At 37.2% G+C, this 21,593-nt stretch overlaps 2 protein-coding genes across 6 annotated transcripts in view; one reads left to right on the top strand and one right to left on the bottom strand.

The window, feature by feature from the left end:
- Positions 1–432: 432 nt before the first annotated feature.
- Positions 433–17,083, top strand: SERPINA10 (serpin family A member 10). Its single transcript, XM_074289710.1, has 5 exons — positions 433–563; positions 9,507–10,258; positions 11,779–12,052; positions 14,422–14,572; positions 15,982–17,083. Exons 1-5 carry the CDS (start codon positions 526–528, stop codon positions 16,171–16,173), a joined length of 1,407 nt encoding a protein of 468 aa, XP_074145811.1. The 5' UTR covers positions 433–525; the 3' UTR covers positions 16,174–17,083.
- Positions 17,084–18,861: 1,778 nt separating this feature from the next.
- Positions 18,862–21,593, bottom strand: part of PPP4R4 (protein phosphatase 4 regulatory subunit 4) — a 126,155-nt gene continuing 123,423 nt past the window's right edge. For all 5 annotated transcript variants that reach the window (XM_074289705.1, XM_074289706.1, XM_074289707.1 and 2 more), the window contains one exon: positions 18,862–20,445. In XM_074289705.1, the coding sequence (XP_074145806.1) occupies positions 20,421–20,445 (25 nt within the window). In that variant the 3' untranslated portion in view covers positions 18,862–20,420. The remainder of the gene's footprint in view (positions 20,446–21,593) is intronic.

The raw sequence follows: 21,593 nt of genomic DNA, 5'->3' as shown, positions 1-21,593 counted from the left end.
TTACATGTCCAGAGTCATACAAAAATGTCTTGGGTGAAAAGGAGTCACAAGTACAAAAAGTTTAAGAAACCTTGCTCTACTTACTGTGCCACCCAGTTTCTTCATATATAAAATAAGGCTGGTTCCTGGTAGCTTGAATATCATCTAATAACAATCTAAAAGTATTCCTCCAGCCTCAGGACACTTTACATTCTAATAAGGTTAGAATCTTAACCTAAAGAATAATACCTAATAATAGGTGTAATCTCAGGCCCTTGCTAACAGTTTTGGGAGGATCTGGGTGGGGGAAGAAGAAGATGGGGAAGGTTTCTTGGTTCTGGGAGATTTCAGTGTCCTACAAATGTCAGGAATGATCTCATTCACACATATGAGGAGGTTAATTCTGCTCCTGACCTCCAATTTTTTTCTTGCACTCATCCCGGAAGTTAATTAGTAACAGCCCAATCAGATCCCCACACTTTGGAATAGCAAATATTTGCTGAAAGCATTTGGCCTGGAAACCTTAAACGTTTAACTTTATTTTGAATGAAAAATCATCACCAGCGTGACAGGAGAAACACTAGGTTGGTAAGATCTTGCTGTTTTAAGAGAGAATTTCTAATTTGGAGTAGGGTGGAAGGATAGAAAAAGTACCTCATTATAATATCTGGCTGGGGATAGCTATGAGAGATGCTTTCCTTTCTTTTCTGGGAATCAGATTATTTTCTTTTTTTAGGAAAGGTCTTCTTTTGGTCAGCTAGGAATCCTGCCAGAACTACCATCCTCCAGATTCTTTATATTTGGATAATTTGAACAGGATTGAGTTTTGGAGAAGATCAGAAAGGTTCTTTAAGTAAATGTGAGCTTTCTGGAAGAGTGTAGGAGGTGGGTGGAACCAAGGAAAAGAAGGGGTTTTAAGTCTTTGTAAGGATACCGTCTACCAAACTTAATAGTATATAGCATCTCAATTTTGGTGGTGTTAGGGGAAAGAGTCTAACTAGATTTATGACTTCTTGAATACAAGGAAGTCTCAGTGTGGAAAAATCTTTCCATGGTGTAGATTAATTCTTCTATCTCTTAGAGCCTTAATAATTCAGTGAATTGTTCATGATCACATATGTAATATGTGTCAGAGGCAATGTTGGACCTGATTACAAAGCTTATTCTCAGTTGACTATGTCATGTTGCTTTTCTGTTGTTCTGTTTACTAACCTGAAATTTCAAGTATATTTAAAAATAAAGACAAAGACTGAAACAGAGACAGAAAGTGAATTTTAAGAATGAAGACATTGCAAAGACAATAAAACAAATTCAGTTTTAAACTGGGCAGCATAACATAAAGATTAGTTTTTTTCTGCCCCACAGGTGTTATTTAATAACATTTTTCTTCTTTCCTTCCTTTTTCTCTCTCTCCTCTCTTTTTTCTCCCTTCCTTCCCTCCCTCCCTCCTTCCTTCCTTCCTTTTATTTTTCCTTTCATCCTTCTTTCCTTCCTTTTTCTTTTCTCCCTTTCTCCTTTTGTTCTTCCTTTCTTCCCTTCTTTTTTTCCCCCTCTTCCCTTCCTTTCCCTCCCTCCCTCCCTTCCTTCTTTCCTTCCTCTTACTCCTTTCCTTCCTCTCTCCTTCCTTTCCTTTTTCATGCCTTCTGTCCTTTTTTCCTGTTTTATCATCATTAGACTATGAGTTCCGAGAGCTGGGCTTTTTTTTCTTTTTTGGCCACTGCCAGGGTGGCAAGGGCTAAATTTGGATAAATGGACCTCAAGACTTGGCTCTATTTCTTACTAGGTGATTTGTCTGAGGCTCAGTTTTCTCATTTGCATAACCAGGGGTAGAGGACTGGATGAAATGACCTGTGAGTTTTCTTTCTAGCTGTAGCATCATTTGGGATGTGATGTTTCACTTCCCCAGTGCTCCTAGGCAACTCTCTCAAGGCTGTAATTTATAGTTGTTACTAGTATGCATCCTTGGAAAGAAGTTTCCACATTAGAAATTCCCTACACTGATGCCATCATCAGTCTAGATTCTTCTTACTCCCCACCTTATATACATTTACTAAAGACTGCATATTTCTTTCCTTTTTTTTTGAGGGAGGGGGGATTGGGATTAAGTGACTTGCCCAGGTGACACAGCTAATAAATATCTGAGATCAAATTTTAACTCAGGTGCTTTATCTGCTGAGTCACCTAGTTGCATATTTTTTTCAGAGAAATAACATAAGAAATGCTGTGCCTACTACAAGAGTACCATTTGGTTCTCTAAAAGGGTAACTTTATAAATCCTGGTATAAAAAATGGGCTTGGCTTAACCATCTTCACAGCAAGGCTGAGCCAAAGCAGGCATTTCTGCCCCACTCCCTTCCCCAGAATCTTCTAAATGAGTTCTAATGCTAGGCCATGGGTGTAGGAGTCAAGCCGCATTTGTTTATGAGGGAAATGCCTCTCTTCAAATTAGGCTGCCTCAGGGCCTGGAATGCCTAGATCCTCTCGGCTGTTGTGGTTGAGTTGCTTTTTAGTCACAATCAACTCTTGGTGATCCCATTTGGGGATTTCTTGGCAAGATACTGAGTAGTTTGCCATTTCCTTCTCCAGTTTATTTTACAGGAAACTGAGGCAAAAAGAGTTAAGGGATTTGCCCAGGATCACCCAGCTAGTGAGTATCTGTAAAGCAAAATGTCCTTATTAAAACAGATCTCAGAGGATAAACTTGAATCTCTATAAGACATTGAAATTTACAAATTTAGGACTTTAAAAGAACTTTAGATACAAATTTTCATTGGATGTAAGAAAAATGAACACATCATTTTACAGATAAGGAAGCAGAACGATGCTGAGATTAAACTATTTGCCTACAGTCACACTATTTAACAGGCACAGCTTGGACTTGAACCCGGGTCATCATTCTCTCATGCAATACTCTTTTCACAAAATTGTATTTGTTTCCTCTCTATTGAGGAAAGGTATCACCTTGGGTCACTTTTTATTGTTATTTAGTAGTTCAGTTGTATCAAACTCTTCATGACTCCATAGACCACAGAACACCAGGTCCTTCTGTCCTCTCTCTCTCAAAGTCTGTCCAAGTTTTTATTTATTGTTTCCCTGACAATATCCGTCTCATCCTCTGCTATCTCCTTTTCCTTTTCCTTTCAATCTTTCTCCACTTCTGGCTGCTTTCCAAAGAGTCCTATCTTCTCATTATGTAGTCAATGTATTTAAACTTTAGCTCTGGTATCTGACTTTCCATTGAAGAGCCTGAATAAATTTCTTTATTTCTTTAAGTGTTGACTGATTTGATCCCTTTGCTGTCCAGGGGACTTTCAAGTCTTCTCCAGCCCCACAATTTGTGTCAATTGTGTGGTGCTCTGCTTTCCTTATAACCCAATTCTCACAGCCATACATTGCTACTGAAAAACCATAGCTTTGATTATAAGAATGTCTGTTGGCAAGGTCACGGGTCTCTGCTTTTTAGTATGCTCCAGATTTGCCACCATTTTCAAGAAGAAAGCATCTTTTTCAGTTCATGGTTGCATTGCCAATCTGAAGTGATCACTGAACGCAGGAATGTAAAATCTGACATGACTTTCACTTTTTCACCCTCTGTTTGCCAGGAAGCGATGGAACCACTTGCCGCTATCTTAAGATTTTTTGATATTAAGCTTAATGCTTGAGTTACTATCATCCATTGCAATTTTAGGTCTTAGAAACTTATCAGATTGGCCATTCATTTATCCAGGATGTAGAGGGGGAAAGGACTATGTTTTGATGTAAAGGGAAGCATCTTGAGTATGGACAAGCTCAGGCTTTTGCTATAGGGAGGACCAGGTAAAATAGAAGACAGCCTGGGCTGGGGGAGAGAGGGTGGGGGGTAGGTGGGGTGGGGGAGACAGACAAGAAAAGAATCTTAGGGAGTCACTAAAAAAAACAAAAATGAGCCAAAAGCGGATTGGAAGATAAGATTCGGACGCCCTCATAATTTTACTTGAGGTTCTGCCTCATGTATGGAAATGTGGTGAAAGCCACCATTTAAAAGAAAATTCTTTAGGCTTTTATTCTGATTAACGAGGCAAAACTCAAGACTAAGAGAATTAAAAGGAATTTATTACAAGTAACATGTTGATGGGCTGACCAACTCACATTAGCAAATGGCTTCAAGATGAGCAGCTTTCACTGGTAACTTTCTAATGAAATAAAGACATTTAAGTGAGATAGGTCCACATCAGTAAGAGGAAGGACCTTTGTATCTCCAAAGTAGCAAGTGCGTGACAATTGGTAAGTAGGGGTACAGAGTACGTGACAAAGCTGCGGATTTGGTGTTGCCTTCCCACAACAGCACCTCCCCCAACACTGACAGATAAGCAGGGCTGGGAATGTTGGGTCACTGAGTCAACATAATATTTAATAAGCACAACCTGTAACTTGACATTTTTGTTATTGAGTATTTGAGCTGTATCCAACTCTATTTAACGACATTTGAAGTTTTTTTTACAAAGATACTGCTGTGGGTTGCCATTTCCTTCTCCAGCTCATTTTATAGATAAGGAAATTGAGGCAAACAGGACTGAGAGACATAGTGTCTGAGGCCAGATTTGGACTTAGGAAGTCCTCCCGATTCCATGTCCGGCGCTTTAGCCACTGCACTCCCTCTCTGGCCCTCTCTGGCCCTCTCTGGTTGAAGTCTAGACCTGCTGATCTTTTCAGTAATGGCAGCAATCAAGTTGTGAACTCTGGACAGAGCAAACGAACTCCAAGCTAGCCCGGTTTCTTGGAGTCTGATTCGAGACTTTAGACTGGGGAGGGACCATGGGAAGAAAGAATGTTACAAATAAGAAGGAAGGAATCAGATTAGAAAAAGCAACGAAACTAATGGATGATAGAGTTGGAAACAAAAGTCAGGAAGACTTGGGTGGGTCCAAATCCTGCTTCTCCTACTTGCTTAGATGGGTGACAACTAGCAAGCCATTTAATATCACTAAGCCTCAGTTTCCCCATCTGTAAAATGAGGTTGTTTCGTGCCTCACACCTACCTCATGGAGTTGTCAGGCTCAAATTAGATGTGTTCTATGTTTTGCAAATCTTCAAGTACCCTATATCTATAACAACATTATCACTCATGCCCATCATCTAATTTATGATTAGGACATTCAGAAGGATCTCAGAGATAATCTAGTCCAATTTTCTCATTTAAAGATGGAGAAATTTTGAGAAAAAAAATAAGCAGCATTGCAGAGTTTTTCTTCCTGGTAGAAAGGATATGCAATATTGTAAACTATAGGATGGCAAGATTTCTATTTCTAAATTTCTAAAATCTATTCAGAAATAGATTTTAATGTTGTGTTGGGTTGGATAGATTCACAAATGGGCCAATATTGATATTACTTTGAAATTTACTGGGCACTTAGGAAATAAGATCCCCTCTTCCTTGGGTTTCCTGGTTGATTAAGAATTGATGTTAATTTAAAATATTTGAGCCTTTTTTCCCACGTTAGCTAAATGCAGTGTAGTTAATAGTACTGACAATCACTAGCTGCCATAGTGGATAAAGACTGGGTTTAAGAGTCAGAAAGGTCTGAGTTCAAATCCCGGCCTCAGAAACACACAGTGTGACCTTGGGCAAGTCATTTAACCCTGATTGCCTCAGTTTCCTTATATGTAAAATGAGCTGGAGAAGTAAATAGTAAGCTACTCCAGTATCTTTGTCAAGAAAACCCCAGCTGAGTTCACAGAGAGTCAGGCAGGACTAAAATGATCAAACAACAACAATGAAGTTAAATATAATTGAATCTCTCTTTGATGAATGAGTCTTGGTGTCAGTATTATAAAGATTCTTACTGGAACAAAGATAATGTAGATAAAATAAGACACAGTCCCCAGCATTGTTTTCTGAGAAACATAGTACATATTTCTAAATTTGAATTGTAGCTACAAGCTTGTTTGGTTATAATATTCATACTTGAATACTTCAAGCATCAATGTTTTTTATTGGTACTCCCTTCCAGCAATACAAAGTCTTCTAAAGTTTCTGTGGCTAAAACATTTAACCCATCACCAAGCCATAAATATTTGGTTCATCATTACGGTCACATTCAGTCTTGTTCACTTTTGGCATAATCTTAAAGACACCAAAATCACACACCCTGCCATGAGTAAAGTCTTTTTTTACATAAAATTGAAAAAAAATTATTTATAATGTTCTCCCAAATTTTAACATCCATTTTTATCATAATAACTTTTTGTTTATCAAAATACATGCAAAGATAGCTTTCAACATTCACCCCTGCAAAACCATGTTCCAAATTTTTTCCCTCCATTCCCCCTCCCCTAGATAGCAAATAACCCAAAAATAAATTAATCATGTGCAATTCTTCTAAATATATTTATTTTCACATTTATCATGTTGCACAAGAAAAATCAGATAAAAAGGGGGAAAAATCAAGCAAACAACAAAAAAGTGAAAATAATATGTTGTGCTCCACATTCAATTCCCATAGTCCTCCTTCTGGATGCTGATGACTCTCCATCACAAGTGTATTAGAATTGGCCTGAACTACATCATTGTTGAAGAGACCCAAGTCTATCACTTGGTCTTTTCAAGTGATAGACTTGATCAAGTGATACTACTTGATTATCACATAATCCTGTTTCTTAACATTTAAAAAAATTGAGCTCCAAATTTTTTCTCTCCATTCCCTCACCTCCCTCCTAAGACTGTAAGCAATTTCATATATGTTATATATGTGCAATCACGTGAAACATATTTTCATATAAATCATGTAGTGAAAAAAATTACCAAAGAAAAAAGACAAATAAAAAAAAATAGTAGTATACCTTAATCTGCAGTGAGAGTCTTCTCTGGAGGTGGATAGCATTTTTCATCAAAATCCTTTAGAATTATCTTAGATGACTGCATTGCTGAGAATGACAATTGTCACTCACAGTTGATCATCCCCCAGTATTGCTATTATGTACAATGTTTTCCTAGTTCTTACTTCACTTTGCATCAGTTCATGTAAGTCTTTTTTGTGTGAGCAGGGCTTGTGATTTTTGTAGATTTTATTATTTTTATTAGCATTAGTAGTAACTTTGGTGGAGACAGAATGGTTTCATCATCATAGGAATCAGGAAAACTGAGGTTCACATTCTGCTGTTGCTGACAGTGACTATTCTGTCGCTGACACAAAGTGACTTAATGTGACTCTGTGAAAGTTTAAGAGATTTTTGGTAGCCCGCAAGTTACAGGGGAGTTGTTGATCTGCTTTAGTGGGAAATGTACACACTGGGAGTTTCCCAAATGAAATTATGAATCCTACTTGCCGTCCCCCTCCCCAAAGACATGTACAGCACACAAGCATATAGCACTTCATAGGTGCAAAGTACTTTCCTTAAAACAATCCTGAAAATTAGAAAAGAATTTCAAAGTTGCAAGGGCTCATTTAACCTTCATCCCAAATCATGAATCATATCTTCAATAACACAAATCTCTGCTTAAACACTTTCAGGGATAAGGAACTTATATTCCCCATGGAACAGGGAATTCTATTGTTGGACAGCACCAATTATTAAGAAGCTTTTCTCTTCTCTATGCCAGAAAGACACCTCTTTGAATTCTACCCATTGCTCCATCTTTTCCCTAGTGAACAGAACAAGTTTCCTCTTTGTTCTGTATGATAACTGACATTTACATAATTCTTTTAAAAACAGACTTACATGATCTTATTTGATCTTTTCAACCCTGGGAGGTAAGTGCTCCAGAGTTATTATCCCCAACTTAAGAGGCTGGAAGTTATGGGCAAGATTCTAACCTAGACCTTCCAGACTCTGATTCCAGGACTCTATCCACTATAGGCAACTGACGTGCCTCAGATAGTTGCTGTGCAACTCTGGGCAAGTCACTTAACCTGTCATAGTTACCCCCACTGGAAAATGAGGTTAATAACACTTTCCTCCCAGGACTACTGTGAGGCTCCAATGGAATAATATTTTTAAAGTGCTTTGCAAACCCTAAAGTGCTATGTAAATGCTATTATTTTAAAAAATACTATTTTTGGTCTTAAAGAAGTAGCCCTTATCTTACCCCTTCTACTTGCACAAGTGATCTTATTCAATTATCCTCTCTTTTCTACCAGATTATATTGTCTAGAGGCAGCTAGATGAGCCATCTTATCCACTGCTCTTATCCACTGGCCCTAGAGTCAGGAGGATCAGATTGTGTCCTCTGTCTTCTCTTACCTCATTTATTTCCAATCTTTCCCTATCAGCTGGCACATTTCCTACTGCCTATAATCATGCCCCAGTCACTTCCCTCCTTAAAAAACCCTCATGGGAGCTATCTAGCCCAACTATCATATGCTATCTTTTCCTCCCTTTTGTGGCTAAACTCCTTGTTGAAAATGTCATCTAGAATCGATGTCTTCACTTCCTTTTCCTTGTATAGCCTGGTTCCATCCTTTCTCATTAAAGACCATATATAAAGTCAGAGCAGAGCCAGACAAGGTTCTTCTTGATTCTTTTTATCCATTGTGCTTCTTACCACAGCATGGTTGCCCCGTTTTCTTCAAGGAGGTTAAAATAAAAATTTAGTTATTTGGGAATTCTGCTAAGTTGAGTTCTGGTTCATTAAGGTTTTGCAATTATAACATATATTTTTATGCATATATATATAAAATATATATAATATATAAATGGACAGCTTTGAGGTAGTGCAATGGATGGAGCACTAGTCTTCCTGCATTCAAATCTGGCCTCGGACACTAACTAGCTGGATGACCTTGAGTCAGTCACTTAACTCTTATTTGTCTCAGTTTCCTCATCTGTAAAATAAACTGAAGTAGGAAATGGTAAACTATTCCAGGATCTTTCCTAAGAAAATCCCAACTGGCGTCATAGTCATATACAACTGAAAAATGACTCCAACAGCAAAGTCAATGAAGCTCTATTCTGTGACAGCAAAAATCTAGCAAAATCACATGGAAGAAAGCCTGGTCAATTAGATGGGTGTTCTGGGTTGGGATTTTGAGTTTTGGTTCTTGTTACTTACTACCTGCATAATCTTTAAATTAATGTTCTGCTTCTCCTGGGCTTCAGATTCATCCTTCTTATGATGAAAGGGATGGGCTAGATCATTGGTATCAAATTGGAAAGGGGGGGTCATTAAACCATATATAAGGATCTCTGATAGTCACATATTGACTTAGAAAATCACCTATTAACAATATCTTAGTTCTATTTTTATTTAATTAAACATTTCCCAATTACATTAAAAATCTGGTTTTTAAATACTTAGGTATCACTGCTATAGGGGCCTACTTGCCCTGTGTTTGTCACTTCTGGACTTTATTACTTCCAAATTCCTTTTCAGGTCTAAATCCTATGGTCTTAAGTGGTTTTCCCCCACAATAGAACAAACTTCAACCTCTTTTAAGATGGAACTTTGTTCTATTGTGGAAAAATCTTTTAAATGAATTAAATAAATAATTTTTAAAATTAATTGCTTTAAAAACATTTTCCCCCTTTTTACCTTAATTTTGGTTACTAAGAAATATTCACTTGGCCTCCAAAACTGATACTATGAAAACAGCCTTCTGCCTCATCCTCTTCCTTGCCAAAGTATGGATGATACTGGGCACTGCTAAAGACTGGGGACCAGAGAAGATGGAAACTCACCTGGAAGTTTTGAAGAATCACACCTTCCTCAACCAAAACCAAACGGATGCAGACAATCAACATCCCCAGAGGAGAGAGCCCTCAACATCAGCTGAGGAAGAGCCCTGGTCAGCACTGGATAAATTGAAACTCTTGGAAAGGAATGCTGACTTTGGGTTCAACCTGTTCCGAAAAATAGCTATGAAACATGATGGCAACATAGCCTTTTCTCCTTTCTGCCTTTCCTTTGCAATGACTACGTTATTGCTGGCAGCCAGAGGGCAGACCCGATCCCAGATCATAGAGGGCCTCAACTTTCAGGATCTCAGCAGTGCACAGACAAATTTCTTGGCTTCTTTCTTCAAGGAGCTCAAAGACAACATCTCCCAAAATGAGGAGCTGGCTTTATTAAAAGGGAGTTTTGCTTTTATCCACAAGGATTTTGACGTGAAAGAGTCTTTCTCCAATTTGTCCAAGCAATATTTTGACATGGAGTATGTACCTGTGAATTTTTACAACACTACACAGGCCAAGAATTTCATGAATCATTATGTGAACAAAGAAACCAAGGGGAAAATTCCCAGACTCTTTGAGAAGGTTCATTCTGAAGCTAAATTCATTCTTGTGGATTACATCTTATTCCGGGGTATGTATCTTGCATTGCTTAATAATGACACATATTCTTCCTAAGAAATATGCTTTTTTGTCTTTTCCTCCTTTTCATTCAAATTCAGTCAAGTCTAAATTATGCACCACAATGGAGACTGGATGTAAGTTCAGCAGACATTGAGATAAAATGGAACCCATGGAGAAAGAATAGGGCTAGCCATCAGATGGCCAAAAGAATTTGCCAAACCAGAGAACCTGGAGAGGATTACGCTGTTTTTGCATAAATTATAATAATATCCCTTAGTTCTTGGTTCTATGGGTGTCTGGCAATGAAGAAACTCATTTGCTCCAGAACCAACCTGAGCATCTCTGGTGAAGAGGGCTAAATAAGTGAAATATGCTAATACCCCTAGAGAAGCCAAAGATTAGGAACTCAATTCCTGGAACAAGGGACAGCATGGATAGAAAGAAATATCCAGTGATTCCTTGACCCAATTTTTGGTCTTAATTCAATTCTGGTAGAGTTCCTTAAGGATTTACCATGTACATGGCACTGAATTGCTAAAAAACTAATGCCTATAGTACCTTGCAGTCTACAAAGTATTTTGTTCATAACATTTCTATGAGGCAGGTGGCGAAAACCATTTGTTTTAAAAATAAACAATTTTGTTTCAGTGGTGTGTGTCCCACAGTCTCACAGATGACAAATGACAACACCAGGATTTGGACTCACATCTCAGCCAATATGGCCACTTGGCCTTTTAAAAGATATAAAACCTTCTCAATACTCCTCTTATAGAGGGGCTGTGGGGCAGCAAATCATCTCAAAAGGCAGAAAGGGAAGAAGCAAAGGCCCTAAATAATAACCAGCCTTCTCTAATTGTACATTGAGTAATGAATATCTGACCATAGGAGTACTAAATTCAAGATTGTAGAGCTAAAATAAGGGAGAATGAGCAATAGGGAAGACGGCAACAAGTATTCAAAAAAGTTTGAGCAGGCAACATTTTACTTTCTATTTCTTGGAGTCTCATAAAATAATAACTTACATTTATCTAGATTTCACACCTTAATTTCCCCTCACAATTATCCTGTGATGTAGGTAGTAAAAGTATTATAATTTTCTCTATCTTGAGGTCATTTAGATAAAGCACTAAAACTAAAGTCAGGAGGACCCCACTTCAAATTTGGGCTCAGACTTACTAGCTCCTGCCTCTAGGCAAGTCACCTGAATCTGTCTGCTCTGATTCCCCCAACTGTAAAAATGGGGATGACTGACAGCTGCCAGAGTTGTAAGGATGAAATGATATCTGTAAAGCACTTAGCAGAGAGCCTGGCACATAGCAGATGCTTAATAAATGTTGTTTTCTCTCTTCCTGATAAGGGGAGACCACATCGTCCCAACCTTGAATATCTTCCTATGGTGGTGGTAAAGAGGAAGACTAGAGTCCCTCACTTTTGGAGAGCATCCTGAGTAATGCTTGCCTTTGTCAGCACTTTTCCCAACCTGCCATCTTTTCTCATTTTTTACTTCCCTTTTTTTTTTAACTTCCTTAGGTAAATGGTTATCTGCATTTGACCCTCTTCACACTGAAGTTGAAACCTTCCACCTGGACAAATACAGAACCACAAAGGTGCCTATGATGTACAGATCTGACAAGTTTGCTTCGACCTTTGATAAGAACTTGCACTGCCACGTGCTCAAACTACCCTACCGAGGAAATGCAAGCATGCTGGTGGTCCTTGTGGATAAAATGGGGGATCATCTTGCCATTGAAGACTACTTAACTGTAGAGCTGGTGGACAAATGGATCAAAAACATGGAAACCAGGTATTACTCATGACAAGAGTAAAACAAGTACCTAACATGTGCAAAACACTCGTGTAGGCCCCACATTAGACACATTGATAAGAAAAGTCATGATTCCCCCTTTCCAGAAGTTTGATCTTGGGTCTACAACAATGCACCATAATGTGAGACAAGAGTTAATGAGATGCAAAACAAAAGTGGCATGTGAAGTCTGAGGGAGAAAAGCTAAAAAGAGATTAGGAAGGGCTTCCTGGAGGGGCTGGTATTTGAATTTAACTTTAAAAGACAGGTGAAGAGGGGGAATTTAATTCCAAGCATGGGGAACCACTAAAGGTGTGGAAGGCTTCCCTCTACTGTGGGCTCTTCTCCTCTTAATCTCAATCTGATTTGGTACAAAAGTGGCTCTTTTCTCCCTACTGCCATGATTTCATATCTTCCCCTTTTTACTTGTCATGCTGAAAGTTCCTTATTCTAAGAATGCCCCAACCAGCTCAGGCAAGGCCCACCTAGTCCCACAGTAAGACAGTAGAAGGGTAGAACAGTTTGTCATAAAGCACTCCCATGATTACATAGCAAGAGTGATGGACTATTAGAGTTGGGAGGAGACTTGAAGACAAGTCTCCCTCTGAGAGAAGGGCAGAGCCATACCCAACCAAGTTAGTGACAACATGAGGACCTCAGGTCTTTTGACTCCCAGGTCAGGGCTCTTGCCAGAATAACAAGCTTGCTGCCCTCCTTCTGTTATAATCCCTATTCAGAGGGATGGGAGAGGTGGGTCAGGAGGGTATGGCTTGTTCTTTTAAGGGATTGAGATAATATTTGTAAAGTACTTAACACAGTGCCTAGCACATAGTGTGTGTTTAATAAATGTTTGTGCCTTTCCCCTTCCATTTTATGAGGTAAAGGTGGACATAACAGGCAGTCTTTTGCCAAAGTGATTACTTAACATTTCAGAGATATTTGGAAATCACAGATTTCATCAGTATAGAGATTTCCTTCATTGACATAAATCACATCCTTCAAAGTCTTGGTTACAAATTTTATGAAATATGACTGAAAAAAATTAATTAGCTGGTAGCCAGCCTTTTAATGCATTGATCCCTTTGATAATTTGATAAGCATATGGACCTCTTCTAAGGGAGGAAGATGAATAGATTATTTATAGAGTTCCTATCATGAGCCAGATACTGTATTAAACATTTTGCTAATATTACCTCATTTGATTCTCACAACAGTTTTGGGAGGCAGCTGCTATTATTGTTTCCATTTTATAGATGCGGAAACTGAGACACACAGTTAAGTGATTTGCCCATAGTCACAGAGCTAGAAGTAGCTGAGACTAGTGTGGAACTCAGACTAGGCCCAGCACCCTTTCTATCCATTGTGCCATGCAATTACTTCCTCACAAATGTCTGCAAATTAACAAAACAAAATATAAAGGATTAAAGCAAAAACTGATTATAATGAAATGCAGTTATCAAAATTATAAAAAAAACATGATTTTGTAATCATGATTACGATCTCTTCACTGAACCAATCTGGTCCTAGATAAGAAATACACAGATCTATGAAATCTTTTCCATTTTTCTTAGGAATTACTAGAGGCTTTTGTCCTGCTGGAATAGCCTTGGAGAACTCAGGGTTATGTACGTAAAACACTTTATACATGTCTTTAGACACTCAAAAACCTGTCAGAAGAGGATGTTATATCCCCATTTTACTCATAAAGAACTCAGATTCAGGAAAACTTCATTTCACATCTGACCTCAGATATGTATTAGATATGTATTAGTCCCTGGCCAAATCTATGTGTTTCAGTTTCCTCACCTGTAAAATGAGATTAAGGATAAAAATCAGTTATTTGAAAAACACTTTGCTAACCTTAGAGAGGAATATGTGTTGGCTATTATAAAAGAATACAAAGAGACTTTATAATAAGGAGAGTGGTTTGATAACTGGATAAAATAGCCAAAGTTCTAGGTAGGAGGTAGTACCTGAGCTAGGTTGTACTTTGAATAAGAGCTGAGGAAAAAATATATTCCTTTGCATTCACTGGTGGTGGAAATATAATGGGAAATTATGGTGGTATTAAAAAAACCTCAAAGCAATCAATAAAATTTTCTTTTAAAAAACAAGTAAAAAGAACTCAGAGCTACCTCCATAGCCCAACAAGGCATTTGAGCAGTTTTGGTGAAGGGTGTTAAAAAAAAATAATTGGCTCATTCAAACTCATGTTTTATCATATGCTTTTAAAGCCGGTGACATTTTCTTTGGGCTAGACCACTCTGTAAGAAGCAGAAATCTAAAAAAAAACCAAACTACCATATGTTTGGCTTCCAAAGAAAATGCCTTGCATCTATTTTTCATGATTATGTTTGTTTGTGCCACAGAAAAACGGACGTTTTCTTTCCAAAGTTCAAGCTAGATCAGAAATATGAGATACAGGAACTCCTTAAGCAGATGGGAATAAGAGCAATCTTCTCACCCTGGGCAGATCTGAGTGAACTCTCAGGTCCAGCAAGGAATCTGAAAGTGTCTAAGGTAAGTTGTCAGTTGTTAGATGAAGAAGCGGTCACTTCGTCTGTTAAAATTCAATGGCCACAGAGTCCAGATATCTACGGTACAGTCAGTAACGAATTTGAAATCCATGAGGTCTCAAGCAGGGCTTCTTACACTCATTCCCACTCATGGCCCCCTTTGTGCCCAGGAAAGCATCGTGCGACCCCAGGTGTCTCTGGCCACGCTGGCGCACGCCTGGGAAAGTGCGCACGCTGCATGTTCAGACCCAGGCTGCGGGGAAGTGGCGCAGTGCCAGAAACACACCGGGTTCATCGTGTGCTTGACCTGGAATTTTGGGTCTCTATGCTCAGAAACACTTTTCTGTTGCCAAACTTTTCATGATGCCCACATTCAGCTACACAATCCCACATGGAGTCATGACCCAGGCTTTTAAGAAACTTTGGTCTAAACAGCAAAAGAGTTTGTGTTATGAGACTTAGTTATGAATGTCTATATGTGTCTATAATATTGCAACATATTGGGAGGCCCCGGTGCCTCTTGCTAGGCATCACACACATACATATGCATGAACATATGCCTGGATCAAGTAAGTACCAGAAGAGTTCCCGGCCTATCCCTGCCCTGGAATTAAACTAATCATAAAAGTTATTTTCAACTTATTTAAAAACAAACTTGGAAATTCCATTTCCAGGATAAATTTCTCTCTGAGGTGGGAGAGTTGGATTGGCAAGTATCAGTGGATAGAAATTTCCAGCTTAACATCGGAAATAACTAATAAGCTAGAGAGGTGTGGACATGAAACTGTTAAACCTCTGGAGATAAAGAGTTCTCTATCACTGGACATCTCCAGGGAGTGGCTAGCTGACCACTACTTTCTAGGATGTTATGGAGGGATTTGTGTTTCAGATAGGGAGCTGAATAAGATAATTTCTATCTTTTTTACATCTCTAAGATGCTAAGAGATTTACTCAAGAGGAAGCATAAGATGTCATTGTAAGGTCCCTGGGATTCTAGTTAACTCAGAAGATTTGAAGAATGCTAATTCAAATCAAGAGGTAGCTGGGGATCTGCCCACTTTCCTACAGTGTATTTTTTCTGTTGTCTAGACCCCAGGGAGAAACTCCTGTTAGACTCCTCTACACTTCTTGGCCTTGGCCTAAATTGCTAGGGTTTAAAAAACTTTGGAGCCAACTCCGATTTCACTATATGTAGCAGAAAGTTCCTCAAGTTTCATATGGACTACGGCCCAATTTTTGAAGGATACACAGTAACTCCTGTGATAAAATGATAAAGCTGAAATCATGGTGAAAAAAAATTCAAAGGCAGGCAGCAAAATAATTTAAGGCAGAAAAACCTCTCTCTCTCAGTGTAACTTGGTGCTGCATGTCTGTTTTGTTATTGTTTGCAAATCATTTCATTTCCATTGGTAGATTCTACAGAGAACAATAATTGAAGTCAATGAGAAAGGAACTGAAGCAGCGGCTGGAACAATGGCAGAAATTGTTGCTTACTCAATGCCTGCAATCATCAGAGTAGATCGTCCATTCCATTTCATGATCTATGAAGAGACATCCAAAAGTCTGCTCTTCCTTGGCAGGGTGATCAATCCATCTCTTCCATAATTTATAACACACACACACACACACACACACACACACACACACACACACACACGTCTTATGCCCCCAAAGGTACATGGATAATGCTCAAGATGGCATGGGGCAGGAAGAGGTCTGTCTTCATCCTATGTTCGTTTTGGTTGTGCTTCCAGGTTCATGTGGGAACAAAGGTGGCTTCATGAGGACACTATTTACTTCTCTGGGGAAGGTTTCATGTTTTCTGCCTCACATTTTAACCAAGTTTTCAGCCACTAAAACATAGCAATATGACTAGTTTAACAATAAGTTTTATGCCTCAAGTGGAGTCTTATTCTGTTGCCTAAGATGCATAGCTTAATATGAGGGTCATATCAGAGCACTGAATGATAAGGAGCTTGGAAGGAATGGGCACATAAGAAAGTTTTTCCTTAAAATTAGCTTCTATTCTCTCCTAGTACTAAATAAATTGTTTTCTTATAAACTATTAGAGTGTCACTTAGTGATAGCCAAAATGAGGGGAAAAAATTCATCATCATATACTTATCAGCACATCTGCCTCAGAGATGTAACTCAGTTGTGATGTTAAAAGGATGGTCATAGAATCAAAAAACACTATGGCTTGATGGGTCCTAACTAATTACAACTAATCTATAATCGATCATTTTAGATTTTGAAACTACTTGTTTCAAGTCAGTGATAGAATGAGGATTACATTTCAGTCTCCTGTCTTCCTGTCCAGAACTCTCTCCATTGCATCAAGCTACAATAATTATACACTATCTAATAAACTCCTTTCAACAAACTTCACAGAAGAAAAAAAATCAAGCAGTGTTTCTATTTCCCCCAATTACCTAAAAAAGCCAACAAAGCAGAAATATACAAAATGTTAATGAAAAATGATAAAGAATAAACTCTTTTATTCCTTTAGAAAAATGATGAGTAGCTCATTAAGAGGATTAATTAATTTCCATATTCTTTTGATTATACATTTTATAAATGCATTATAAATGTATTCAACCATTTTTCATTTCTAATATTTAAAACTGAAAACAAATTGCTTGTTTGTTCATTTTGTTCAGTTATTTAAATTGAAAGTGAACTATAAGATGATCTTTGTATTCCAATAATGTGAATTAGTAATGTTCACATGTAAGACAGTATAATGACAGGTACATGATAACAGATAAATGTTGAATTGAAGTAGATTTCTATCTCCATAGAGAACTTTGCCACTAATTCTCATTTGTTTTGGTAAGCAGTTTGCTTGTGTCCCAGTGAGTTGAATTTATCAGTCTAACCCATTTTTTTCTATTTTAATTTGGTCAAGGAAAACATCATGGGATCATAGAGTTTTAAGTTGGAAGGGACCTAAGACAATCTTATCCAACTGCTTTATTTTAGAGAAGAAGGTTCAAAGAAGATGACCTGTTCAAAATCACATTTGTGTTAAATAGCATCTTAAAAGACATTATTCTTCAACCCACCAGTCTTTCAGGTACAACTATACAAAAATAAAAATATTTTTGGATACCTTCTCCACTGAATTTCAGGTTTATATACCTTGACGTATCATCTTCATCACAGACTGATTTCAATACCTGATATTTTTTTAAAGGGCCAGGGAAACCAGAGATATTAAACCCTCCACCTGCATGCTAGTATAGCCCAAACCAGATTAAAATGTAACCGGGAAATGTTTAACAACAACAACAACAACAACAAAAATACAATGTAGTTGATGTTGATGGGTGATTTTTTAAAAAGTTAATGAATGAGGCCTGCAGAAATCCCATTTCCATTTGAATTTGACACCACTATATTTATATAAACTCATAATAATGCTTACATGAAGCTATTAAATCTTGGACAATGCTACCAAAATGTTTCTAATTCAGTTTTCTGGCTTCTAAATTGCATGTTAGTCTATTATCATGTTTCAATTAGTCTCATGTACATTATTTCCACTCTCAGGCTAGGACTTCCCCTTGAATTGGTTCTCTCTCATATACACACCTACCTTAAGCGCCCGAATATAACTAACATATCCAAATACCATTTTTACACAGATTTATAGGATGCATGTCGCCATGATAAAACTGTATTTCACATCTTTTAAAAAAGGTCAAGACTGGAAAAGGGACTACTTGAGAGAATAGAATACCACTGAACAGAAATAAATCTGATTGAACTCATATATGGTCAGATACAGTGTAGGTACAATTCCCCCAAACACAACTACTATATAATAAGAACCTGATATAATTAACACATTATTATTTAAGGCATGAATTGGTTCTGTTCTTTTTATGTATACTCCTAGAAGTTTTAGAAGTTTAGAAGTTTTAGAAGCTTCACAGTGATCTTTCAGAATTTTAACAACACTGCCTACATTGTCTCCTGAAAGATGTAAACAGATCACTAAATCACAAGATTTAGTATAACTAAATATGGGAAAAGGCTTACTAGGTATTATGTTTAAGAATTTAGTTTCAATATCTAGTACTGGGTCTCCACATATTGCTTTGCCCTAAAAATATCCTTACAATGTCCACTGAATTGAATGACCACGTTTTGAAAAGTGGGCAACAAATATGCTGTATCTGAATTAGTAAGAACAGGCCACTGAGGTATAATTACAAGTTTTACTCCCAACATCAAATTCCAACTCAAGCTAATCCAAGCTTATAGAATGAGGAGTGCAAACCAAGGAAATACATCCAACTTCTTTATTACTGTTCTTATTGAAAGAATTAAAAGGCTGACTAAAGATCAAAGTTTTCAGTTATGGATCTTAGACTTCCCATTAAAGACTTTAAAATTCTTTGTTCTAGAGAACAGTGTATTAAGAATCTATATTATGGATGATAAGAAACAGAGGGGATATGGATAAATGAAATTCACAGGGAGTGTCAAACTTCAGTCAGCAGCATTTTCTATACCTTCTACCAGACCTTGACTATTGGCATCATAATCTGAATGGCTGATTGCTCAATTTTATTTCAATTCCCAACCTTCTAGGGGCATTTAGGATCACTAAAATGGCCAAAAAGCAGGTATCAGGAAGGAAAAGAAGAATAAAATTTGGACAATTAATTTTCAAACTGGATAATCTTGACCAGAATATTTCTTCCTTTACTTGTTAATAAACTATTGTTCCTTACTTTTAATTATAAAGTAAAAATTGCAGAAAATGATTTAAAACTTTCTTCACAAATATACAGGTACTGCATTAACCTATGTTTTATTTTTAATAAATTCATAATTCATTATTTCACATTATAAAAAGTAACCACACGCACATATGCATTCACAAATTAGGTCATCTTTATCATACATCAATATATTTAAAAAACAAATATTATCTGATATCAATATAGTTATATACTGATTGCATTTTGAAATAGAGAAGCTGACAATAGCTTCATACAATATATCTCAAGTATTGGCATTTTAAAATAGAACTATATATGCTCTGCAGGCAAATTTTGATGGAAATATTAGCATTAGTACAAATAAATGCTGTTTACATAGCTAACGCATGATAGCTTGGAATAACAGCTAATTAAAAACTGGATTCATCATTTTAAAATTAAATAATGAGAAAAAATACAATCTAAAATTTAAACAAAGTATTTATAAAAGAAATTGTCCCATGAAATAAAGAAAATCATTAACCAATTATTTGGAGGTATTTGCTCTAAAAATGACTGGAAACCTTTAAGAATTTTCATTGCCAAATTTGAATTTGGGGGTGTCCAGGTACAAATTTAGCACAACCTTAGGCCTGTCCAACTTGCAGGAAATTATACATTCTTCAGTATTTCTTTTCCAATGAACTTGAAGATTCTTTATGAATATACTATTAATTTCCCAAACAGATAATACAGCCAGGACAATTTCAGCTGATTGTGACTTCCATAGTAATTTGCTAAAATGCTAAAACTGTAATTGAGAACAATTAATAGATGACACTGGTATTCTGCACTACAAAGGCATAATTGTCTCTCTTGCGGCAGTAGTTAAAGCACATACCTAAAGTTGCATTTCAACATTTCACTATAACATTAAAATTCTGCAACCAATACATTATTTATAGAAATATATACTATACAACCCAGGGAATCTAATTTCAAATATGGAAGGCTTAACATCAGATGCAATGAAGTCTCTCCAATTCATTCATAAAAAGTCCCAGCGGTCACTCCTGCTTCAGCTGAGCAATCCCATTACCTCCAGTTGTCTTTGGTTTTCTTCCTTGCCTATCAGGTGATCTAAGGATTTGATTTTCTAGATTTTCTTTGGGGAGAAAAAAGAAAAAGAATTTAAAAGCTAAGAAAAGGAAGAAAAAAAGGTAAAGGGGAAGAGAGAAAAAAGGAAACATGTAAATTCTTACTGCTTTATATAAAAGCAATCTATTCAGAAGTATGTTTGCAAATTGAATAACCCACTGTCAGCACTCCTGATATTAACAATAACGACTGCATTCTACAAAACATTTGGTGTAGGAGGAGTTATTTAATTAGCAATCTTGCCCAATAAATTGGAATGCAATTCAATTTATAAACTGGCATGTGTCTTAAAGTCATTTGCTTAGGTCTAAAAGATAAAGTTCTGAAAAATGAAAAATATTCTGACTTTTCTGACTGATGAACACATACTGACTGATGACCACAGATATCAACTGCATCAGCTTGGTAATATTAGGAAGTAAAAGAACAATTGGTGAGTGTTTTACAGCACAACAAAGATTGTGGTGTGATTAAAATTTTTAAAACCAATTTCCTGTGTCCAGGAACAAAATTATATCATCAATCTCAGGACTGTCCAATTACAGGAAATTATATATTCTTCAGTATCTTTTCTAAATACTATAAATCCATTCATTTCTCACTAAGCCTAAGGTGAGATCACTAGGTGTTTGTTTTGTTTTGGCCTTGACTGCCTCAGTAGCAAATAGCTATTGTTGCTTGTTTGGCCAGAAAACCTAAGGGTCTTCCTCTCCCATATTGTTGTTTTTTCTAAAAACTAGGTCAAATGGGCCATTTTTAAAATCTAGCCTTAATCACTGAACTGATGCTTCAGTCAAAGTGAGCCCTTTTGAAGACCTTAGTTTAAAAAGGCCAATGTCTCCTATTGTGCCCAGGACTACTTCCAATCATCTTGACCTAGATCTGGGCGCTAGATCCAGATGGCTCTGGAAGGGCAAATGAGGCAGGTGATCTTGCACAGCCCTTCCTCAACTGAATCCAATTCACTCTCTTGTTACGGCGTAACCTCCCTGATGTCATGATCAACTTTGAGAACAAAGGACAAACAACAACAACAACTACTACTACAGCAACAACAATCTCAACAGGAGGGATTAGGTTCCTTGTGAGTATACTATAAGGCTGAATTTCAGAACACACCTTAAAAAAAATTAGGTCAAAGAAGGGATTTACTAC

The sequence above is a fragment of the Sminthopsis crassicaudata genome, chromosome 2 (assembly GCF_048593235.1).
Source record: "Sminthopsis crassicaudata isolate SCR6 chromosome 2, ASM4859323v1, whole genome shotgun sequence".
NCBI lineage: Eukaryota > Metazoa > Chordata > Mammalia > Dasyuromorphia > Dasyuridae > Sminthopsis > Sminthopsis crassicaudata.
Note: the sequence above shows the minus strand (reverse complement) of the source record. Positions and strands in the feature narration are given on the sequence as shown.